Source organism: Atractosteus spatula, chromosome 15, assembly GCF_055471065.1.
Source record: "Atractosteus spatula isolate fAtrSpa1 chromosome 15, fAtrSpa1.hap1, whole genome shotgun sequence".
NCBI classification, from domain to species: Eukaryota; Metazoa; Chordata; class Actinopteri; order Semionotiformes; family Lepisosteidae; genus Atractosteus; species Atractosteus spatula.
Window position 1 is genome coordinate 6,460,914 of NC_142720.1, and position 26,104 is coordinate 6,487,017.

The following is a 26,104-nucleotide window of genomic DNA, read 5'->3' on the forward strand; positions in this document are numbered from 1 at the left end:
AATTTGATCCTCTTCTTAGCCTGAACCGATCAAAGGGCAAGAAGTAACGTACATTATGATGTTAACGAACGTACCCGTTACTGCAGCCAGTGATCAATTCACAGATTAATATCCGCCGCTAGGATAACCTAGAGTATTTCAAAGGTGTTTAAGTGATGTGGTAGCGAACCTATCACAGTCAGCACCCTGCTATCCTACCCGAGTGAGTTCCTGAGGAGGCGGGTCGCTGTGGTTCTTTAAAGTTGAATAAGTTGGCGGCGCGGAGCGCAGTTCTGGGGAGTCCGGAGCCCGGAGACTGGATAGAGATCCGTGAAGCAGGAGGGAGAGAGAGAGCAGGCGGAATTAAATTTTCAGTGGCCAGGGACTAAACTTGAGCAGAATGACCTCCAAATGCCCCAGATGCGAAAAGCCTGTCTTTTTTGGTAAGACTTTGCCTTGTTTTCTCGGCGTGTTGCATGGATGTACACATACTGTACATTGTTAGGAAGAATGCAAGCTAACCAGCTAGTGTAGCCGAGTGTTATTGTTTTTAAGGTGACGTGCAGGCAGTCCCACCACTTCAATGTGTTACTTTTGTTGCAGTGTTATAGTGATTACAAAACGGCACAAGCTGCGATCATGTTGTAATGTTTGGTTTCCTATTGTCTTAATTATACTTCTAAAATGAGAGGGCTGTGTGGCGTTATGGATTTATTTTCCTGTTTAAGTTTTTAAGCTAACCTTATCTATATATTTTAATTCTGTAGCCGAAGTAAATATTTTTTATTGCTTAAAGCTTTCTTCTCTATGCACAATATCTCATTTGAAAATTTAATGTCATTATCTAATCCTAGTTGCTCAAGTCTCTTTTGTTTTCCATATAATTCATCTTAATGCTCTGACGTCCAAAACTTGTTGTTCATGGTTACCCCTTTAATCGAGCTCGACAGACGCGTATTAAACTAGACTTCCAGCTCTTATCTTTTAATTATTATGGATGTTTGTAAGTAATTGCCCACAAATGCCCTCTCTGCAATGCGAGCTGTTGTACAGTATTGTGGAGAGGACGGATGCCGTAGAAACACCAGATCTTCTACAGCGTGGGCTGTTTTCCTCTGTTGCAGCTGCAGAAGGATATCGCAGAAATATGGCAAAAATACATTAGTGAATCAATCGGTTTTTGCTGAACAAGCCTATCGCTTGCTTTTCAACGTTAATACTGAGAGCAATTTAAAAGGTTAGGCGTTACACACTGTAGTTACAGCTTGTGTTTAACATACAGTAAGTAGCTTTTAGTGGAGGTTTGAGACAGACTGGTGTGCTGGCAGATTGTCAATGGCACTGGTCTATCGCGCCAGTGCGGTATCAGGTGCTGCTACGGACATAATCAAGCTATCTGATACAATAGAATGAAGGCTTGTAAACACCCTCCTAACTGCTATTAAAATAGGTCATAACAAATAAGTTATGTAACCGTTTGGCACATGCTGTAACGCTGGAGCTCCATCAATAGTCCGTTGTCACTGCAAAGGATGGCTGTTTTTGACAGGAAGCCATTCAGCTATGCCTTAATTGTGTAGGGAGAGTTGCAGAGTGCTCGCAATGCTCATAGAGGCAAAAGACATGGACTGCCTGCCCGTTCTTATTCGGGAAAAAGACACGGGGACATAGCCTTGTGCTGGAACAGAAATTCAGGGAGTCGTATACTATGCACATACTTAAAAGACCCAAAGGTGAGGATGTAAAAGACATTAGAATTTGTTTTAAACTTTCTGTAATTGAAAAAACTGGTATCTGGGCATTTTTAACTTTTTAGTGTTAAAGAATATGGAATGCTGCGATTGACTGGTGTCCTGTCGATGATGTATCCTTCCTGTGCCTGCTGCTTGCTGGGATAGGCTCCGGCTCTCCTCACAGCACCGAACTGGATGAAGTGGATAGGAAATGGATTGCTGAATATGAAATGTGATCTGCGGATGTCATATAGAGAACGTCTTGTGTTTTCCTTTGAGTGAAGTTATGGATAAACCAGAAAGCAGCAGGTTATTTCATTAAATATTTTGTTCTCGTCATCATTTGTGTTGAACAATAGAAGGATATGATCCCAGTCTAACAAATTCTCTTTCCAAAGGCCCTGCATGTTTTTGTCTTTAGGGGAACATTTTCTGATTGGAAGTACAGCAGGTTAGAAACATTAATGGGCTATGCTATGGTCTTTTTCCCACACGGTAGTTTCTGCACAATTTAACTTATTACTAACCATTGACTTCAGTTTATATGCTGTAGGAGTTGAGGAACCAAATTCTTTGGCCTTTTGTGCAGAGTAACTTACTGTTAATAATTGTTAGTGATGGATGAATACATTTATGATGGGTTGATTGATGGCATTACATTAATGTTTTGTGTAGCGTTAAGGTTAGTGCTAAAGGAAAACGCCCAACCAATTTAATCAAACATGCACCAAGGCTGTTTTTGTATTATGCATTATTTCAGTGTCAGGTTGTCACATCAAGCAATAATTTTAATTATTGGCTCTGCAAAAAACATAGCAACTTTTGCATTACACATCCTTTCTCCTCAATGTTCACCACATTTTCAAAATGCTCTGATGCTGGTTCATGATCATTTCCATAAAGATTGCCTGTTAAAGAGAGATCAGAATTTTTATAGTTAAATACGGGGTTAGAATTCATCTTGAGTTTTTTCTTGTGTAAGGAGCAAACATGCAGACAGTACATCCTTTCTATGTGCACTTTGCAGACTATGTAACAATATAAAAACCTTTTTCCTAATGGGACTTGTAAGGCCTGATAAACTTGCCATGTTCTAATAGTGTCAGTATTCTGAGGAGTTACAGTTCCTTAATGCAGAGGAATATGGTGCATTGAGGTTTAGAAGTCGGTGCCAGACCCCATCTTTAGTGATTAGCTACAGGAAACTAAAGGTAAGCAGTTTCCTCACCACCCTATCCCCCCTACAAAAAGCATACTAGTTAATTAGTATTCTCTGGAGATTTCCTGAAGCTAGTTCCACTACCGTCTGGTCTCTACAAGGAAAAGAGTGCCAGTTGCTAAAAAATGAATGGAATGAGATCAGGCTGTACAGTCATCTGGGTTGAGACTTTAAAGTCCAGCTGGTATTGTCCTTACTTTAAAATATAAACTGTAACATGCAGGACTTTTCCAGTCAGCCTTTTACTGTGTAGTCTACATTAGCTTTTCCTGGTCAGTTGTAAAAAAGTTTAAAAAAAACCTGTAATGACATTTCTCGACATCGCAGAAAAGCAGATTGAGAGATGACTTGCTTGTCTTTTAGGGTTCTAGCTTTCTGTGTATAGAAAACTAAAACTCTTCATCTAAGAGGATGAGTGAAAAAAAGGAGATTAGAATTAGGAGAACAGTTCATCAAATTCACCATTTGTTTTGCAAGTTAATCAATAATGGGTTCAAAACTGTCCTGGAAATATCTCGTATATTACAGCAAAGTACTTGCTGCAGAAAAAAAGCTATCTGGCCTTCTGGAGCTGATGCAATACTTCCTGGAATGCAAGATGTTTTTAGTTTCAAATGCCAGGTTTCCAACTTGATGTCACCCAGCCTATTACACATCACACAGGGAAGGTGTGGAGACCCCACAGTGAGAATCTATCACATGCATTCTCACGCATTAAATGTGCTGGTGCCTGATTAGTGTTTACTCATGTATGAAATAGCCAGGAATAGTCATAACACAGGAACAGTAATGACTGGTGTTACAGTTTATTATTAACTTGCAGACCACATACTGTACCTACCTGAGGCTGTCTAGAACTGTTTTGAAACGGCGTGGTTTGTATGTGTTGAAATAATAAAGTACATGATTTCGTTAATTGCACTGACAGCCGCTATTGAAGTACAGCAGCTTTGAAAGCGGGGGGGGGGGCATTGTTTTTAAACAAGAGGCTTAAACCTTTCATATTTTTGAAATCTTTTAAAAACAATGTTTATCTGGGAGGAAAAACATGTTCCAGGCTTTCTTTTTTTCGGAAATAAGACCCAGTTTGCTAGATCTGTCAGCTGCCATGGATGCAGAAAAACAAAAACTCTGAAACTGAGAAATATCAGACTTGACTACATCTCATATCCTATGTTATCCTAATTTAGGAAGTTTATTAATATTATGCTTTTATCATAGAACATCTGTATTGTATATTAAACACATCAAGCTTCCACAGTATTAGTGTTTCTGAAGAGTATTAAACTCACACACTTACAATTTGTCTTCTTAGGAGATCTCATCGTTCAGAGAGCTTTCTGGTGCAGTGGTTCCTCCCGTTTCTTAGCCTGTATTAATCTGGTTTCAATAAACTGTGTCTGATAAAACCCGGGGCCATCCCTCCATTATTTCCTCAAAAATGGGGCTTGTAGCGGCTCCCTCCCAAATTCTCCTGTTACAGAACTGGAAACCGGCTTGGGAACATAATGGACTAAAGGTCCTTTTTTCTCCTTGTTTTTCTATAATGGACTACATTTTTTTTTTTGTGAGAATATTTTGTCAGACGCCAAAATCCCCCGAGCTGTGGGGGAATGAAATGAATGCTTGTCCACCACAAAAAAAAAAATCCAAAGACTTGAGCCCCAGCATTTCTTATTTTCTGTGTGTCTTCTGCCTTCTTCACAGGCTGTAGAACAGACAGGAATCGCCAGTATTGCTTAATTGGGTATTATGGCATTAGAGCATTAGGCATACTTGTCCCAAAACCCTGTGTTCTTTCCAAAGCATCGATGTACTGTAGCTCAACCTGGAACACTATCATTTTCAAGTCCCTGTTCTAAATTCTGAACTGCGCGGGCGGTGCTGACTCTTTCTTCTTATTTTGGTTTCTTTTTTGCCCTCCACACGACAGCTGAAAAAGTGAGTTCCCTGGGGAAGAACTGGCACCGATTCTGCCTGAAATGTGAACGCTGTGACAAGACCCTGTCAGCAGGCGGACACGCCGAGGTAAAGCCCTGCTGGAGACGCTCAACACTACCAGGGGCCCGGGAGACGGCAGGGAGAGGGAGAAATCTTGAGCCCCACGAGGAAGGAAGGCGAGATTCAGGGGGGTTGTGGTGATATGGGGGGGGGAGGCTAAATATCTGCAGCAGTGGCTACCCACGTTGGTGCCAGAGAACCAGCCCTTCAACTCTACCTTGCATAGCCTCTCAGTATCCAAATATCCTGATCTCCAGTCAGGCATCTGAGAGCTCGTTTAGGAGGCAGGTCTTCATGAGCAGGCCAGGAAACCCTAAAGTAAAAGCTCTGTTTACTCAAGTGAGGCATGACTCCAGACACTGTGGACTACAGGGATTCTTTATTCTACCACCACAGCTCTCTCATTTCACAAACAAGCATTCATTTTAATTGGTCCAACTTAAGATCTGTTTTTTTTTCAGGCCTTAAGCTGCAGAAAACCAGAAAAACAGAGCTGTCACACTTAGCGTAGGCTGCTGAGCTGGATGTCTGCACTTGTATAGCTGTGGTGTGAAGTGTTAAAAATAACAGCCTTATACAGTTTCTAAAGTGACCTTATATGATGAACCCTAGAACCCGGGCTCTTGTTTGCAGACCGCATCCAGGAGGTCAGTCACCCACCATCAAAGTGTTCATTCTTGGAAGTTACCCAGATAATCGGGTGTAATTATGACATTTGAGGTGATTTGCTACTGTACATAATGTAATCTACACTGTTGTCTTTGTAGTTTATTTTTTTGACTTATATTACTTGATTTCCTGATGGTGGGAGTTTTAATGCATGTTATTGGCTGCAATGTTATGTCTTGGAACCTTGCTAGGTAAGCACTTTTTACAGTCTCCAAGGTTTGTGAAATGTTTATGTAATCTTGAACTTGCTTAGGGTCGCATACCTGATGTTCAAAATTTGGCAGTTTTCACTCCCACACTGTTGGCGCGACTTTCTGGTGCAGTGTGCTGTTGGGCCCTGCCAGGACAGTGTGGATTTGGAATGGAAAACCCATTAATTTTATGTTGTGAAAGAGCAGCTTTGCCCGAGAGGTGCGTTTAGACATGTGCCTGTCACTCGGCACATATTCTTAAATTAGAAAGTGCTGCCGTGGAATGAGCCAGTGAGATAGAGGTGTTTGAAAGCTGGGAGAGTAGGGGCCGAATCCTATGGGCTGTAAGCTCAGCACTTCCTCTCACACCGTCCTGATCAAACAGAATCTGGTGTCCTTGTTCTTGGCATCATGCTTCCTTTACCGTTGCGTGGTTGTCTGTGCGTCACGTACGACTTATGCAGACTATGATCTTGTTATGGAAAAAATCTAAATACGGGGGTGCTTTAACTTCACAGTGTTCATTTTCTAAATTATCCTGGTCACAAGTGGGCAGCTCAGGGGATGTTACTGAGCAATGTGGATGAAGTCTTTTGGTTAATGCCAAGTTAACTGGACAAATGTAAAAACAACTTCTCCCAGCTCTTCAGGTGCTGCTGCTTTAAAGAGATTTTGACAACTTGCAGGCACTGGTTCTCCAGGACCAGGATTAGACACCCCCTGATGCAGAGTATAACACTAATTGTTGATTTGCTGTTGTTTGTAGCTGGATGAACTCCAAGTTCAGACCTTTGGTGCCAACTCAGATGTGGCACATGTGACCTCTGACCCTCAGGTCAGAGTGTCCAACCATCATGTGATCAGTGTAGCTTAGTGGTTCTCCTGTGAAAAGACAGGGAGACACATTTATATTTACTTTCAGTGAAAATGTGTATAGTACTGAATTCCTGCTTGGGCATACATATGTTATTCAAACGGAGCCAGAAGGGATGATCTTTCACAATGTGCAGGGTGTTGTCTTCAGTGTTTGCATACTGTAGATAAGATGTCTGCATGACCACATCTAATGTATTGCCCTAACTAAGAAAGACTCATTTTTCTGCTTTGGAGTAGTTCCTATACAGTACATTACCAATGGAGTGGACTTGTGCATCCAATGTATTCTTGCAAAGAAGGTAATGGAGTTCTACCTTCTTGAGTTACCCCCCAAAAATCAAATAAAATCCTAAATGTAGCATGGTTCGGCTTCCAAAATGTGCTCAAAGCATGTCTTGGCAACCTTTAAGCTGATCACTTAAATTAGTCAATTTTAATTCCATTTCTCTTTGCGTCATGTAGGTCCATGTTGTAGCTTTTTGGCTCTGTTCCCACATCAGTTAGCTACACTGTCACTTGCAGGTGGAGAATGGACTGCTGTTTTTAGAACCTCAATGGGGGTGGTATCAACTGGAACAATCTGTAAAGTAGTCACATGAATCTTCATTCATATTACGACATCATAACTGGGAGAGCTGACAATGTAGAACCTGGAGCCACCAAGCACCCTGATGCGGTTGTCTTACCTGGCATTGAATTCGAGAAACGGAAGCTTAAGTCCCACTCAGTTCCAGTAGCAGATGGAAGGAAAGCACTGCAAATATGAGGTTCCCAATAGTAACACCCATCAAGCCATACTGTATCTTAATCGTCCTTCCTAGGATTTACTTATGCAATGAATGTTCTAAAAGCAAATGGCCAGGGGCCCACCTGTCATAGTCTATCCTTGTCTCGAGGTTTAGAAACTGAAGTGTTCTTTTCACGTCCAGAACAATAGTTGGGTACACATAGTCATGAAAGGGATGACGGTACAAATTCCAGTATAAGTTTTGGTTCTAGATCTGAGATCTGTGAGTAATTCCACCGGGGAATTACAGGTCAGATGTTTGGAAGTATGAGAGTTTCTCTGAGGGCTGTGGGTATTGGAAAAGGCTTTAATTCTGAAAACCGAATTCCATTAAGAAACAGAAGTTCTTGGATCAATAAACTAATAAAACGTAATGGTCAAGGCAGGCCAGGTGGCCTTTGCTCAGTTGAGATCTAAGTTCTCATGTAACCTTTTCTCCTTTGACATCGCCATGAGCTGAAAAAGTGTAAAAATGCCATTCATTGCCTCGGTTAACCTGATACCTGTCCATTGACTGCAGGAATCCATCTCCACTGCACAACGTGTGATACACAGTGGGGTAAATGTCATGTTCAATTGTCCTGCGCCAAAAAAACCTGAGCATTTTCTGGTTCGTTGATCTGAAACCTGCCTGTTACAAATCCAGGACTTCTATTTTTGCCATGCTTGCAGTCCCTTGAGCATGCAAAGAGGTCTGCTACTAGCTGATTCCTGTTAATTTTTAATGAATCAGGGCTAGGATTTAAAATGAGACACATTAGCACTTCGATTGCACAGCAGACCTCATTTTGAAGTATCCGATTCTCCCAGCACTTGTCAACTGTGAACTGGCTGAAAAAGAAAAAGGCGGGTTTCACAATCTCTGATGAACTGAAATACCTTCGCAGTGCTGTCTGAAAGGAAGTTAAAGCAGTGGAAGAAGAACCTCACACAACCAAATGTTCAGCAAAAGTTACATAAGTGTTTGGGTTCCATTTCAGCCACCTTGCCTGTAGCTGGAAGGCAGGCAAGCTGTAATACAGGGGCCTGTTATTTACAGAACACACAATCCTACAAAACCAATCGGAGACTGTTTCTCATTTTGCAGTAGCCCAAGAGGAAGTCTTTACTACTAAAGGAACTCCCTACTGGAAACATTTAAAGGTTTTTAAAAGCTGCAGTGTGTTTGGTTTCATGATGGCATCTGAGGTCCATGTTAGAATTTTTTCAGAATAAGTTTTGTTTACTTTTTCTGCATTGCAGCAGCTGTGGTCCTTTTAAATATGCACAGGTGTGTTGTAGCACAAGTTACTGTACGTGTTTGATGGGATTTGCACTTTGCCTTTTGCGCTTTTCTCTACTATCTCCAGTGCTAGAATGTGAAGAAGAGCTGGTGTAGTGCGGTATTTCTGAAAATTGGTATTTGAAGAAAGCCGTTTTTGTGAACTCATCACTTACTATGATGTCTTCATTGCCACATTCTTATCCCAGCCACCCTCTCAAGGATATACAGAGCATTCTGATGTTCGTTTCAATGAACCTTTACTGGTAATAGTTTAGTTTAGCCAAGTAGTTTTGCATCTTCTGTAGTAATAGGTGCAGGAGTCCTGTTTCTGTAGCCTGGGAGTTTGGGAGGCATGGCAAAGGTCATATCCCATCAAGAAATAACATAATCAGTCTCTGGAAAGGATCGCCTTCATTTGGATTATTAAAAACTAGGGAAGAAAAAATCAAACTTTGAATTATCACAGATTAATTTCATGCATATGTCAGGCTTTGTATATGTTGCAGTCTAAGAGGTCTGTGCTTCTTAAGGCTACAGTATACTGGGTGATTTCTCAAGATGTTAGATATACATGAACTTCTAAACAAAAATATGAAATTACTGCAATTGTCCACTGTTCTTGTCTGAACAAGAACTAGTCCCATGATCATCTATATATGACAAGGCAAATTTAATCTGTATTCTAATTAAACTCCTCTCATTAATAACTTTTCTATTGAGAATTCATCTGATTTTGTTCCCCAAAATATTTGACAAAGTTGACCTTATCTGAAGTAATATAAAGCAGTTTATATCATAATGCAAATGGTGAATATGGTTTAGATTATCCATTCCAAGAGTCTTTAAGAAATTAATTTCCATTGGAGGGAGTGTTGGACTACTAGAGCTGAGCTTTAAACTAGGTGCATCGATTCAAAATTGCTCTTGATTCAGTTGCAGTTTATGTACCTTTTGTTCATTTTGTTTTTGTTACTTGTCTAGGGCCATCGGCCCTGTAAGTTGTGGGGTCACCTTGTTTTTGTTGTGAATAATGACCCTAGAAGTTGGTCCGAATGGCTGCCTTGCTTCTGAATAGTGAGTGTGGGATTGTCTCTTCAGAATACCTTTGGTTGTTTGGAGACTTTTGGAAGTCTCGTCAGCATTCTGCCAGCATTAGGCCTTTGTGTGCAAACCCACAATGCCATCTCTGATCAGAATGATGCTAGTGTTCCTCCTCCCTGTGGATCTCAATCAGCTGTTATATAAGTGCTCCCTTGTTTGGGAACTCTGGAAGCTGGAATAAAGCAGACTTTTAGGAAATAGTTTCCAAAATGTAAGAAATGTAGCTATCACAGCAGTCTTTACAGAGTGTATGTTCTCTTTAAATTTAATGTTATTTTAAAAATCTTTGCATTGAAAACTTTTTTTCTAACATTGAAGAACCCAGCTTCACAGAGCCATGCAGTTTTGCCTAAATGCTGCCTTAACATGATGGTTTTTCCACAGTTGCACAGTTAACAAAATGTGATCCTCAATAAGAAGAGTTCTGAAGGGCTGCAAGCCATTTCAAAATATAGCTGCTTTAAGGCCTTAAGCACCAGCCAGAACAGAAACTTTCATTTAAATTCTTGATTACCGAGATGAAAACAGAACCAGAATATTCAAGGGCTGGTTGTGTTAAGGCAATTGCATGATTCAAGATAGTGTTTGTTTACACAATGTGAATTCCTGCCTTGAAAGTTCTTTTCCCAGCCGTGTTAATTAGACATCCATAAAAGTGAACATCTTCAAAACTAATGTTTAGCCTTACAGTCCATCACTTAAACTGTGAAGTGCCTAGACTGAAGGCTGTGGCTGTATATAAAAAAAAGACTGTAATCATTATGACTGGCTGTCAGATTCCACAAAATTACTGAGTCTTGTGAAAAATGACAACCATATATGATGCTGTAAAACTTCTATTTTTAGGCATCTTTAATGCCGAGGGCTGATTTAGATGTTCATCTGTCTGCTGCTGATTAACGGGGGTTTCATATGTTTGATCTTCTGCTGGACACTTCCCAAAGTTGGGAAACAAGTGGACTAAGAATTTCCATGTGTCCTGAGTTTCTTTATCCTAGGAATTGTAGACTGTGTGCTATGTTATGCACAGTGAACATCACGCATGAACATCCATACATGAGAACCACTCCTTCGAGCCCAGGAATCTGCTCTGAATTCTCTCCAGTCCCATTGCCTGGTCCAGATGTACTGGGAACACCCTTCCAGTACTGGTATCCTAGCCTGGAGTCCAACCCAAAACCCTGGAGCTGTGTGGCAGTAGTGCACGCTGACAACATGCCACCTCCAAAATAGAAAACCTGTCTCTTGTTGGGGAATTGAACCCCACTCTCATGCATGGCAGACTAGGATACTTGGCACTACTCTAACTTGAGTAGCGGTATATAACTAAGCAGGAATTAGTGCACATACTGTAGTATTAAACATTTGTTCTAAAAGATCTGCTAAAAGCCATTTAAAAGAAACAGGTTTCTTAAATGAAAGCATTTGGAGCCTTGCAGGTCAGGCTTGGTTTGAGCAGTGCATCAGTGTCTAGCAGTTAGTACCAAACGGAGTAGGAGCAGGTCCTCATTCTGGACTGAAATGAAAGAGGGTTCACCTTTGAATGACCTTGGCGTATGGGGAGAATGTTGGGCGCGTCCTTATCTAGCTCCTGACGGTCTGAGCCCTGACATCACCTTGCATGTCTGTCTATTCCAGATAAGCTTAAGGGTGACAATAAGCAGCCACCCGCGCACAAGCCATCCCAGAAGGGGCACAAGCTCGAGAAGGACAAGGCAATAGGAGCTGCTGCCCCCAGGGGGGGAGAGCGGTCTTTTTCTTTGGAGCCGCTGGGGGTTTTTAATGGAGTACTGGGAGACGCCATAGGCTGTTATTGGTGGACATGACTCTTTGCTCTGCTTAAATCCACAAAGGCTTCTGCATTGCTGTACTTTATTGGTTCAAATGTTTCTAAAATGGTTGCATGCACAGAATCACTGAGTATTTTCTACCTCAGATAAGCGGAGGCTATAGCTTTTCAACATTGATTGGCATAAGGTAAAGACAATGTAGGCACAGTAATTACAATATCTGAGGTAACACTTTTAGGAAGATGGTCCCATTAGATTGTATTGTAATCTTTTTAACAGTGTTCTGCCCGAGTCAGCTGAAAGCTTTTTCTGTCTTACTTTAATATTTGGATGTTGGGGTAAGGTAGTGGTACTGATTTGTTCACAGGCCCAGCCGACCAAGTGAATTCTTGAAATGTTCTTGTAACCAAACCACCGGCCCGGGTGTCTGGGTTGCTTTCACTTAAAGCAACATACCACCCTACGATCACATTACACTCCTTTTTCTCCCAGATTGTTCTGTGTGAAATGTCTTGACAAAGGCAATCTCTTTTTTTTGTGTGTGCCTGTTTTTGCTTTAGAGCGCTGTGAGTTTTGCTCTGTAAAGTGTGTCCCCGAGAAACTCTTCCATGTAGGGATCGAGTGGATGGCTTATTTGTGGTACACGCAGTCTGCTTGAAAACCACACTTCGTGTTCGAGAGGAAACCCGTAACGGTTATGGAATGTTTTCACATAGCAGTGTTGCTTTCTTTGAAGATTGGCTCTGGCGGATTGCGTTAAACATTCTTGATTCTCCCCCCCACTCCAAAATTGATACTAACGTCAAGACTTGAACTGTGATCAAATTGGTATTGCCGGTTCGTCTCTGTTTTTTCCCTTTTAGCTGCATACGGTATGCAAATATTTAAAATGGATGAATCTGTTCAGTGGAGTGTTTTAAGCCTTTGCAGTATGGCACATGCTCTTTCAGGATTGTCTGTCAATGTGCAGTTGCAGATGTCGAGTGGCAGTGTTTAATCTATGAAACATTTACTTATACCTCTGAATTCCCAGAACAGAACAGAGTTATGAATCTGCCATAAGTGACAAGTCGCAAGTGTTTAAATCTTATTTGAACCCACCCTTCTTTGGCTGTAATTCACACAATGAAAACAGTGGTGTGTAAATACAGGTCACACACTGAGGTGTGGCGAACACTGGTCCAGGAAAGCAACAGTCCAGTTAGATTATTGGGTCGCACTTTCAGTAAATGATCAGTTTGCTTGAAACAATGGTGGTTTTAGTTCAGTTAAGTAGCTTAGAAATGTGTTGCTCTCAAGAACAAATCGAACCAATTATGGCACTAAATTGATTAAAACTCACATGTGGTCCAAGTCTTTAAACATTGATGTTTTAAGGTAACTGTAAGAGCTGGTGGTTTATTCTTTATTCTTCAGTATTGGCCATCTCCGTATTAAGAAATTTTGCACCTGTCTTTCAATTATGTAATTGAACATAACTTTCCAGTTATGTAACACTGTGCTGAAGAACTGTTCACTCTCTCTGTAGGAGTCTGTGAGCTGATATTCAGCATTTATTTTAAGAAATTGCGAGGGTAGGAGGTCGCATTATGGAGCATTGAGGATTTTAATGAATTTCCTGACTGCTGCTTCTCCGACATTAGTTTTTAATACAAATATTTTATTGCTTTTAGGACCTTGGAATGTGAAGAGCATATGGAAACTGTTTGCTAAAAATATCGAGATGAGAGAAGTGTTTGAAAGGAATTTTTGGCAGAGTTTTCACAGAATGCTTGTCACATCATTCAAAAAGCTAGTTCAATCCGGAGACTGAAATAGATCTTGTTTGAGGAATTATTGTCCAGTTGGTCAACTAGTGACCCTACTCTGGTCAATAGTTGTATGACGAGGCAATATTTATGAATATTTATTTATAAATAGAATTTATTTATAAGACTCTATAACATGTTTAATGTCTGTCCATCAATTTGAAAAGATTGTTGTGGATTTTGAAACAAAAAAGCTGGTGTTCTCAAGTGTTAGGAAACTGCCTCTATTCCTTTATTATGGCCATAATCAAGTTAAATTAGAAATAAGTCTGTCTGCAAACACCTACTGTATATTCTGTATTGCACTTTTCGGTTTTTGATCTCCCTGTCGATGTTGTATATTGATGGCAATACATAAATAGAAAAGTAGTCTTCTTATGTGTTTTTGAAAGTTGTGGGTTATTTCAAGGAATGGTTCACCAGGCTGAACAGCTGTAAATATCACCTGTTAGACCAACATTGCATCTGGAAAGAAATTCTAAAATGTTTTCCTCTTTCATTTTACAGCATGATGGAATGCCATATTGCCACAAACCATGCTATGCAACTCTTTTTGGGCCCAAAGGTAAGAGCAACACAAGGCTTTTCTTCAGGATATAGGCATGCAGGACAATTCATAGTTACTGTATCAGCCACCCAGAAAGTGCCGTCTTTTCCTTTATCTCATTGCTGATTTCTATAGAGAAGCCTAAATATCTTGCCCATGAATGAAGACCGCATGCAAATGAGATCTTGATTTGATCCAGTGCAACTGCATGTGGTTTTGCATATTTGTGTGAATGTAGCTCCTGCGTTGAGCTGTTGAGCAACTGGAAACCTCTTGCGAGAGACTGTGGTCCTAATTAAACTAGAAGCGAGGAGTGACGCATGAAGCCTTTTACTACAGGCTGGTGTGACATTCTTGGGCATTTCCCGCCTGTGCCTCAGTCTGTTAAATCTTTTTGGTTTCTGTTCTCGTATGCATCCCACACCCTTAACAGCCTTAAAGCAGATTGTCTCCCTGTTGATGTTGGATTTCGAGGCCTTTGAACATGGTGCATCTCTATAAAACCCTTGTTAGAACACAGTTCAGCTCTTGTGCTGATTGAATGCTGACTGGAAGTCAAGTGACCCATTTAAAACAAACGTCTTGCAGACATTGTGTAGGATTAGTCAAGGGGTCTTTCTATATCCTTAACTGACAGACCAGAACCTTCCTTGGAATCGGTGTCTCTCCTAAGTCAGTTAATATGTACTTTGTGTGGCTAATCTGTTATTAATTCTGGGATTGTCCTATGTACTAGGCAATGCCCTGGTCAAAGATGTTCATTTCTAAAATGGGGTTTTAGTAAAGTACTCGGTTAGATTTGCCGATTTTAAGTTTTCCTTTTCCATTTTGTTTTCCTGTGGCACACCTACATGTTTTTTTTTCCCCACAATAAAATAGACAAACCTGCCATTAACATTCCATGGGGAGTAACAGTATAGCGTTTACTAAGAGGAAAGCACTTTTATAGACCACAATCTGAGAAATGTTTGAGAGAACAAAGATAATTTACAATGTGAAATAGTAACAAATTAGACACTTGAGGCTTATTATAGTAAATACTTCACTGTAATTGGAAGGATGAAGTTGCACTGTAATGATATAAAATATACTCAACAGTTATTGTTGGTTTGCATGCCTGCTTCTCATTCTTTCTTCATTCCTGCCCTTTGAAAACCAGTCAGGCTCCTTTTCCAGGTGACAGGCTATCTATCCTATGGCACGATACGCCCTGAGGCTTGGAAAAACTGGTTGGTACAGCAGAATATTTAAACTGTCGACCCACTGTTTAAATATGTTTGGAATTCGCAATTCAATTTGCATTTGATGTACGTATCGAATGTTCACAGATGCCTTGCACAACCCAAATGAGAAATATTCAATGAAGTTGCAGTGGCATAAAATGTCATTATGCAGGCATTGTCAGCATTGCTGACTCAGTGGGTGACAATGGGAAATGTAATCATTCCTAATTAAAGTATCATCCTAGAATGTATTTGCATCACGCCTTTGGTCTTGAAGACTGCTAAAGCTTTTGTGTTTTCTTCCAGCTCTTGCTTAATAACTAATTTACCCAGTCGGAAATATTTAAGATGCTTTTTAAAAAAAGTGCTTTGCAGTTGTTAAAGACATGTTGAGGGGTGGAGAAACAGTCTGGGGCCTGGGAAAAGTTTAATTCAATAATTTGACAAATTATATGCCAAGGGTCTGGAAATGAGTTTGACAATGTTGGGCAATTCTCTTAAAGAGGTTTCAAAGGGAACCTGGTTTTATTGAACTACAATCCTTGGTCACTTGGTTGCTAGTAGCTTCTTGATTCAAGTTCTTTTCCAGATGTTTCCCTTAGGATCACAGGGAATCAGATTCACCAACATGGCAGATCAGTTTACACCAAGGGCTCTCTGTACACTTGGTATAAATGATTGCTTCTCAATTTCAATCCTAAATGCCCTCTTCCTTAGTTTCCACATGTCAGGTCCTTGTTTCATTGTTGTCCAAAGAAACCCTCTAGGCAGACTGTCAAGCCCTTTTTAGGACTGAGGGGATGCGATACAGGTATTCTAATCCTTTCTTCACAAAGGGATTCATTGGCTTTAATCTCCTTTGTAAGATATCTAAAGACATCTTAAGCCAGGCAGTGATGTCATTTTTCTAACATGGTGCCCAAACTTCTGGACATGAGGTCTTGCCTTTGCCTTTGGTATAATTTTAACATGCCTTCTTTTGACTTAAATTGTATTTGTTTCACTATACAATAATTTTTCGTTGGTCTTTTTTTTTCATCCTAGTCATTGGTTTGCCCACAAACACACCTTCTTATAAACAGAATGTATATTTCTCCTTTCTCACCAATCTTGGTGACATGAAATTTAATTTGCTATGTATCTGAGTACTACTGTGTGGTGTAAGACTATTTTGTCTGCATTAAGATTTCTAAAGTGTCGATTCCCTTATTTCAGTGCGTTTTGCCAGGTTTGCCTATACCAGAGTCTAGATTAGTGGTATAAATCAAAGATGCAGGCCTAAAGGTAGACCCCTGTGATGCACAACTCATGAACACAGTCCAATTGAAATTCTCTTCCCTGAACTTTTATATCCGTTACTCAGTCATCATAATCAGTCCATTTACATCATAACACAAGAAAAACAAATAGCACTACCACTCGGTGCTATATTAAGCTTTCATTTTTGACAACCTCTAGATAGTTGGTACATAGTAATGGTGCCAATCTCTAAAAGCTGGTACCCTGGTAACTTTCAAGAAATGTTTGAATGAGATCCTGGGATCAAATAGCTAGTATAAACAAATAAATAGTTGGGGTGATGACATATGTTTAACTTCAGTATTCCTTCTGCTCAATTGAAACAATATACTCTATGGCAAAATAGCCTTGAGAAAGAAAAGAGCTACAAATGGAGCCTGTGCTAAAGTTCAATGACTCTGAAAGTAAACTGGAAAGTAACCATTACTTGGTGTCATTGGCTGTAAAAACATCAGACTACTGCTGACCCTCATTGTGTGAGGAGGAGTCTGGGATACAGTGAAGCCAGATGCCAGAAATTCACAAGCATAATTTTAGATGGTGTTTTCTTCTGAGTTAAAGCCTCATGATACATAACCTGTTGTATGCACTGCATGGTTCCTAATTATTTGCATTGCCGTTGGCTACTTACTGTGCATGGTGTGTTTGTAGGACATGCAGCTTGATTGTGTTATTGTGATGAGTGAAAACTGGGTTTAACATGAAGTTCAGTTACCCCTAAACTGCAACCCCCTCTCCATACAAATTTTCCACTCCACAGAATTTCCTGTTGTCCAGAATTTGGCTAAAAAGGTGTAACATCTTAACAAAAAGGAGGACATCGCAGATGAGGAACATGGAATAAGTAAGATACAGTACTTCGATGAAACAATTTGCTGTACTTCACAAGTAGTTCACACGTAGTTTTCTTAATGGGAATAAATTCTGATTTCTCTGGGATTTGAGCCGCTGGTAGTTTCCAGGTTTACAACAGACAGCATTATAACCCTCGCAGATGAGCTGTGTGTGGGGTCTAGGCTGGAGTGTCACCTGGCTGCTCTCTCTGTTCCCCAGGTGTTAATATCGGGGGTGCAGGGTCTTACATCTATGACACCCCACCACCCACGCCGGTCAGCAAATCTGCGGACAGCCCCGTCGAATGTTCTCCAACCACCCCCTGGACTCCCACCCAGGTGGCTCGCCCGCAGCCCAAAGGTAGGGGATGCTGGGAGCAGTATTGACTGGGAGAAGTCTCCAACTGCAGCTTGGCTCCATTTTACTCGTCAGAAGAGCTTGAAATGAATACCAATCCCTCTGCAATTCGCGAATTGGATTATCATCAGATTATTTGACTTTGTTTCAATTGCTAAGAGAACTTTTACTATTACGGGGACGTACCATATAGCATTGTTTCATTAAAGCAGGACGTAATTAGCATGCCCTCATTTTGTAGAGCTGTGCACCAGATCCTGTTGGCTTCTGTGCTCTAGTGAGCATGTGCTAGCTTTTCCAGAACGAACTAAATGCATCTGTTTGAAGTTCATTATGAATGGCATTATTCCTAACTGTTTCAATTTGGTCTCTGTGCAAGATCTAGTTTTGTCCAAAAACACAATCTATAAAATAATGTGCCATATGTTGTTCGGTAACAAATTAATTGGCCTAATTAAGTTGAGTTTTTAATATATTTAATAAGAGTAGGCTCTGTAATCTTTGCAAAGTAAGAAATCACAACTCATTTTCTTCACCAGCCAAGCTGATCAGTGTGGACAATCCTGTTATACAGTAGAAAACCTAGATTGTTTCCGTTTGTGGTCAAGACTATTTTCATCTTAAACCTTGAGTAAAATCATAAAAGTGCACATTGGGTTTGTGTGAATTTGTTTAGCTGTTTTGTTTTTTTTATTATGAAGGGGTGATATGGTGAATGAGAGCACATCACTGTGAAACTGGGACCTCAGCAGCATGTAGCCTGAAGAAACAGGATTTCAATCAGACAATTTTCTTTTCGGTTCCAGAACATTCTTCAGAACTGCTCTGAAATGAGCTAGTGGGCTTAAAATAGAAGTACTGTATTATTACAGTGTCAGGGGAGTCTCCACTAAAGTTTTTAATGAGTCTCTGTGTACTTAAGGGAGGAATTTTAATTGATCAGATTTAATCTTGTTTCCTAAAATCTTTGTTTTAATGGGTCTTTTCCTACTGGAGAGCAGACAAAATATCTCTGCACTTTAGATTTGGGATATTCAAAACACAGGCCATGGGCCTTGTTTGCTCCTTCTGTGAGGGAGTCGGGCTGCGTTGTTGGAATTTGAAATTGCTTCCTGTCATCTTGCTTGTAAAGTTCAAACCTTTTTTCTTTAATGGGAACATTTGATTTAAACATTTTTCTGATTTTGATGTAGGAACACAGCCTTCTGGAATTCTCCTTTTAATGAAAATGTTGGCTGCTATTTTAGAACGATCTCTCAAAAAATGAACCTAAAACAAGATTTTTCAGAGTTCTCAACAAAATCTCTTTGGTGAAATATAACTTCATGTGGTAGTTTTCCTTGTTCTGTCAGATTTGAAACATTCCTTCAGTCATACCACAAAATATCCTCAAATAAAAATACTAGACAAAGTGCTGTATAAGACATCGTCTTTCAGGGAACTACTTTTGAATTATTGCAAGCTTGTAAAACTAGTTTTTTAAACTAGTCGTTTATAGATGGTAAGAGAAGTTAAAGATGCGACTGAGAAACCATGCAACTGTCTGTGTTGCCTGGACATTGTGCACTAGTCCTTTCTAACGTTTGGTTAGTGCCAGAGAAAATAAAAATCAACTATACTGTATATAAATCCTTTTTCTGCTGGTTGGAGGTAACATGGACATGCAAAAGTGTATTTTTTTAAGGAAAATGAAGGAGGATAATTACTTTTAAGTCTCGTTTATTGGTGAATGACATTCAAAAGAGATTTTGGATATCTAATTAGGAGATTAATCTTACCCCCACTAGCACATGGATATACACGTCTCCCACCCACAATGGGGTCTGTAGTCTTCATTTACATATTGCAGATAAGATCGGCTGTTCCAAGGCGGTGAAAATGCTGCAAACAGGTCTACACCTGAGTGGGAGTTGCAGCAAGCTTGTTGCTATGGTGACTTGAGTTCGCACAATGAGTTTTAGGACTGCAGGGCTCTGCTTATGCCTTGAAACTCCTATGCTCCCTAACTGCTGGGAATTAAATGGGCAGCTCTCGGGCTGTTCTGTTTAAACCAGGTAATGGTATTTCAAACCAGCCCTTTAAGCTAGCAGTGGTGACTGAGGGTTAACTGGCGAGATGAGAGAAAAGTTGACATACTTGGACACCCTCTCCAGACCTAAAAAAACCCCACACATTTCTAAAATGGTGTGGCATGTCGAAGCATCATTGATTTGAAAGTAAGTAATACAGTATAGTGTCATACACGGGGCTTAGATGTCATGGATGTAGATCTCTGGATCTTGGCCTCAAGAGTTTAAAGTGTGTTCACTGATCTGTCACCAGTTGGGCCAACTTATGTGAAGACGTTCGCTGGAGAGACATCACTCTGCCCTGGGTGTGGGAAAGTTGTGTATTTTGGTAAGTGATCAAATTTCCCCCCTTTGTCTGGAAAAAAAGCAGGTCAGTTCAAATACTAGCATGGTGTAAAAGGCAGGAAAGCCATGTTCATCATGAAACAATGTACAATTTACAAAAGAAACATGTGGAGTAGATTAAAGAGCGCTTAATTAGCAGAGAATGGAATAACATAAAGTGGAGAATTTGAATGAGGTTCTATGGAACCAGCCTAAAACTGCATACAGTCTACATAACCACGTTATTTTAAATAACATGTCATATACAATAGCCTTCATGAATATCCTAACCATAACACATTCTATGATTTTCCTAGTGACAAATGTTTTGTGCTCTGAATACATTTAATGTTTTGGAGTAATGGTATCAAAGAACCTCATTCAAAGTGTTACCCCGCTCTCTGCTAATTAAGCACTCTTTAATTTACTCATAAACCAATGTGGATGTTGTTATAGTGCCATAATGTAACTTCTGTAAGTATTGTGCTGGTTACATAAGACCGCATTCTAATGTAACTGTTTAATGTCTAATGTAATGTTCTCAGTAACTTCTTTGACAGTCATGTTGAGGTGCATTCTTCTGAAGTATATTTTAATTGTGGTCTGAAGTAGGAAGATTCCATGGCACAATATCAGATATTTTTCATTGTACATTTCACATTTTCAGCCCTAAGGATCTTAGTAAGAAGTATGGCTAAACTCTGAAAGGAGAGAGACTCCAATGTTTCAGTGCTGCCATTTGACCGGCAAGAACAGAAAAATACAGACAGAATTTTCTGACCGGAAGGCTGAAAAGTGTAGCTCAAGACAAAATTGTTGAAAGGATTTGCTTTGAGTCTAGTAAAATAATTACGGGTTTCAGTATTGCTCCAGATGTACTCTACAATTAGGCCAGACTAGGCAAAGTCATAGAGAATAGCATCTCTTTTCCTAAAGAACCTCAGCTCAGTGTGTGTCATTTCATTTATTTTGGCTTGCTTCTAAATTGAAGGGGAGCAGCTCTTTAAAAGCACAAAAAACTGGGAGGAACATCCATGCACTGACAGTGGAGAGATGTAATATTTCTCTTGTAAAACCTGTCACAACCCGTCATTTTCCTTGACATTTTTCTGTACTTGGTGGCATGTGGAAAGCTGAACCAAAGGCCCCTTTCTGGACCTGAGTTAGCGGTGGGACTGTTTTAGCCAGAGGATCATGTTAAATGCTCCACGTGGCTAAAATGTTGAGGCTGGTCTCTGTGTGGCAGCAGCTGGGAGCCTATTTCCTTTTCAGTATAAAGCTGAATGTACAGATTGTGCAGTTTTGTGCTTTTAAGGTCTCAGCATTTCAATAAAGGAAGCATGTCTATTTCAGGGTTGGTCCCAGGTTAAAAATAACTTGGGGAGGCTTCTCACGGCTTCACAGCATAGCGTTTTTCCTCAGAATGAATGGCTTATAGAAAAGGCAAAGTCGCAGCAGATGTATGTTCACAAATCTAGATCAATATTTTTCTTTTTCTTTAAGGAAAATTTATTTTTCACCTTGAACTGAACTGTTATTCAAATAAAATCCTGGTAATTGATGCTGAACTCTTCAATCTGTGCCTGACATCAGCCTTTTGTCCATTTCAAAGATAGCATAGTATTCCTTGGTGGGATTATAGTGCAGAAAAAAAGTCCTTATGCAGAGTTTTAAAGAAACTCTTGCTTTGGTGAGCTTGCTCTGTTTGGAATGATGAACGCCCACGCTGTGATCTTTTAGATGCCCAAGCTGCACTCTGTCGGCTGTGTGCATTGTCAGTGCTTTTTGCCTGTTGGATGTTTTCCACCACAAGTCACCAGGGGTGGCACCCTTGCCCTCCCTGTACTACAGACTGAGGCCTGTCATGAAAACTACACCCAGGCTAAAGTCAGCCTCGAGCTACTAGGATCTTAACAGCTAAAAACCAGCCTTGATACCTTTTTAATTTGCTGTCATTTAGAAAACCACCTTTCTTTATTTCCGGGTTAAATTCTCCAGTTTTTCAATTCAATTTCAGTTTTTGCTGCACTCCCTCAGCCATCAGTAGTAACCACGTGTTTGCGTGTTCTGCAACATACTTTTTAAGCCCCTTTGTTTGAAAAGGGCAGAGCTGGTGATGCAAATGCCCCAGAGGGTCAGAGATGTCAGGCCAGCGAAACCCCAAGTGCATGTGAGGAAGACCGCTTCCTTGATTTTTTTAGGGGGGGGGGGGGCTTCTGCAAGGTTAACAACATTGGAACATGAGGCTACTACCAAGAATCAGCCATTCGGCTCATCTGGTCATTGAGTAGCTGAGGTTGATTTGAGGACATGAGGTCACCCCATGGTCTTCGTGTGAACTGAGTTTTTGCACAATTAAATATAGTTTCTGTGGTGGTGTTTACAATAACGCGCAGAAGAAAAGTTCAGATCTGATACAGTTTTAGTAGATGTTATAAAACAAGGAATGTCGTAGACCTGGCTCTTTTCTGCACACCTTCTGATCAAGGGTTCAGTGGCTTAATTGTTTTGCTTTGCTTTGGCCCCTCTCTGCAGCCGAGAAGGTGATGTCCCTAGGCAGGAACTGGCATCGGCCCTGTCTGCGCTGCCAGAGGTGTAAGAAGACGCTGACCTCTGGTGGCCATGCTGAGGTATAATCCCTTTATTGCACTGGAAGAAGGCAGATTTGCAAATGGGTCTCCCCTGTTCTTCTTCATGTGTTGTGGGGCACTGGCTAGTCAAGAGTCTGTCCTGATAACACCCAAGGAAAGATTTTATTGACCTTTTGATTGCAAACTTGATCGTTTAATAATGCCATACACATGCACATATGAATGCGTTTAAGAATTCAGTAGGTGCACTGTTTTGCAAAGGAATATAAGAATTTCACTTACAAGACTGAGGACTTAATGCATAGTGGCAGTGTAAAGGTATTCCATAATTTGATTTGGTATAAAGGAGCGTCTGAAGTGGAACGGATTGTTTGCCTGGGATAGCATTGCTTTACTTGACATCACTTCATGGAATCTTTAGTCTTCATCTGGCAAGACTTTTCAACACAAAACAGTAGGCTGCCCTCTGGTGGTTTACTAATAAATTACACTTTGAAAACGAGAGCCCTGATGTCTTTTTTCTGGGTAAGAGCAGCTTTCTGCTACAGACTACACTAATGGGGTACATAGATTCTACTTGTTCAACTGAAACAACTGGGGCAGATACCTTTTCAGATGCAAAATTTCACTTTTAAAGTAGAAATGCTACATGTACATAATAGGTAGCATTTCCAAATTAATTTTAAGATGCATGTGATCAGCATTATGAATCAATGTCTGTACAGCTCACAATGACAGTTGCAACAAAGTGCTGAGGATTGATCTTCCTTCAGGCTTAAATAATGGGAATAACAGAAATCAATGTCCTCACTGTATGTATACAAAAAATGTGATATTGCAGTATGTGCTTATGTTGTATTTTCTTCTTACAGCATGAAGGGAAACCATACTGCCATGTTCCTTGCTATGGATACCTGTTTGGACCAAAGGGTCAGTTGAACTGTAACTTGATGGACTTCACTGAGCCTTGTGAACCCAGCTGCTCCTGCAGCTTGTGCAGGATTTTTTTGAATCTCTTCTTTTGTGTCTTTGACAGTGTGCACGCATCGATGCTCCTCAGTATAAGTTCAGTACAGTTACACATTTAGAATGACCCCTATTTATAAAGAGAAGAAAAACCTCTCTATTCCAGTATTCAAGCTTTGTTTCCCTTTAATTTTCTTCATTTTGCCAAAAGTGTGTGCCAAGTTCATTTACCAGTCCAAAACATATACTATAGATGGAAATGGGCTATCCTGAGTGGCTCACATGGCTGGGTACTATTCCATTTCCTGTAGCATGTAAGAAATATCAGACATCCATGGAGGGAACATTAATCTTCCAGGCTAGTGCTCTGAATACCCTGATGCCTTTGATCAATTCAGAGGTTAAGTATTCTACTTATGGCTACAATATTAGTGTCCGCAGTGCGGGGTCTGAAACTTCCTCCTGATCACTGCTCTGTGCTCCTAAACAGGCTGTTTGCATTCAAAAATGAATGTACAGTAGACTGAAAGAGGAAATTACATCGCCTGCCTTATCTTTCTGCTCTAGGAGTGAACATCGGTGAAGTTGGGTGCTACATTTATGACAAAGATAGCGAGCAGTCAGAAATATCCAGCCAGTCTTAAAAGGGAATGCGCAAGGTAGGTATTTTAAATGGTAATGCTTTCAAATTATTAAAGTTTAGTCAAGACTATACAGTACTTTGTTTTTACACTTTTTATGTTTAGCAATTTTCAGAATTTTGAAATGTGCCTTGGTTTTAATGTGACTTTTTTTTCCATGGTCATGGATGAGGCTCTTGTTTTATAACTTAATATAAATGTTTTATTTTAGATTCACTGGAAGGAACAAAAAAATGAACAGCTGCCGATCTTGACATTTTTGAGCTCATAGTTTTGGACTTACTGCTCCTTTTTATAAAACTAATATAATTCTAAGTGTATTAAATATGAAATGGTAGCCTTGAAAGTTGCTTTGTAATTATGTAATTAGCATATGTCATTCCATTAAATATGTATTAAAGAACAATGCCTTGCAATACATTATGCTCTGTATACTGCCCAATCTCTGCATTTAATATCTCGGTTGAAAAAGTGCTCTGTATTCAGATTGAATTTTCATTTTCGATATAAGCTAAAACTTAGCAGTAAAATGTATTTAAATAAAATTGGTAAGAATTCAGCCTTATCTCCTATACTTCTATTGTTTTCCCCCCCACTTTCCTGTGTCCAATCCAAATTAAGTTCTGTTTTGAAATGTGTGAATTTACTATTTTACTGCAATATTGCATTTCAGAAGGAGCCTAAATAGATGGGCTCTCTCCCTTTTAGATGTGTGGGAATCAAAAATTCTCCCATTGCAGCCAGGTCCTTATTTAACCTTTGATGCAGTATAATAACTTCAGCAATTTCATCAGTCTCTCTAGTGACCACTTATTTCTGCTGCTGTGAGCGCAAGGGAAACAGAGCACTTTTGCAATGATTGTGCTTAAAGAAACTCTCAAAATGTATTTCAATTTGTAGGATTTTTAGTGGATAACAAATGCAATCCTCAGATGTTAAAATCGCTAAGTGTATTTCAATCCTGTTGAGTTGACGTTGGATTGTTAGATTATAGAGAAATATCGTGTGCATTTGGTTATTGTTTGCATAGGCTTTGACTACATTTCTGTATGGAAAGTGTTTTGCAGTTGATCTGAACTGTACTGTATTTTACATTTGAAAACCTGGTGGCTTCTTGGTCAGGCATCAATGAATCATTCATCATTAGATTCAACACAAACACATTCGTGATTTTTTAAAACTAGTAACTTTTCATTTCAGCATTTTGTAAAAATGTTGCTTATCTTTGTTGGCTAAGACTTTTGGTAATGTATTATTATTTTTGACTTGCCAAAAAAGGTCAATGCTTTATTTAAGGATTGTATAATGAAGCTACTGTGCATTTGTCTTGTGTTGAGTGTGCACTAAGCTCTTAAGCTCATCTGAAAGATGTTAAAATGATTAAAATGCACTGCTGTTATGCTGTATCTTTCAAAATGAAGTGCAAGGAATAAATGGCAAATTAAAATAGTAGTACAATGGTTTTAATTGAATGACAGAATGTAACATTACAAAGGTCATTTGTAGAACTGTAACATGAGCTGATATGCATTCAAGCCATTAATACAAATGTCTGTAGTTTGAGCCTTGCAGTAAGAGAACTCGATATATGAATATTTAAACAAAATGCATAGTAACTGTAGTAGTTGATTCATATTTATTACAGTCTTGAATAAAATTTTTGACACTGTTGGAGTGTTTTTATTGTGGGAGTTATGAGAAATAAGCTTTCATGCTTGTATTGATACATGGAGACTTCAAGAATTTCATTGAGCCTTACAATGAATTGAAAATGCACATGATTTCTTTTTAGAAGGTCTCTGTATGCGTCTCCTAGTCATTTTTCAATTTGACGG

At 39.8% G+C, this 26,104-nt stretch overlaps 1 protein-coding gene across 1 annotated transcript; it reads left to right on the forward strand.

Moving 5' to 3' along the window:
• Window positions 1-228: 228 nt before the first annotated feature.
• crip3 (cysteine rich protein 3) lies at window positions 229-25,938 on the forward strand. Its single transcript, XM_088933683.1, has 9 exons — window positions 229-422; window positions 4,865-4,959; window positions 13,926-13,983; window positions 17,541-17,681; window positions 20,001-20,075; window positions 22,607-22,701; window positions 23,535-23,592; window positions 24,196-24,287; window positions 24,481-25,938. The coding sequence occupies exons 1-8, from the start codon at window positions 380-382 to the stop codon at window positions 24,270-24,272; spliced, it is 642 nt and encodes a 213-aa protein (XP_088789809.1). The 5' UTR covers window positions 229-379; the 3' UTR covers window positions 24,273-24,287; window positions 24,481-25,938.
• The last annotated feature ends 166 nt before the right edge of the window (window positions 25,939-26,104 follow it).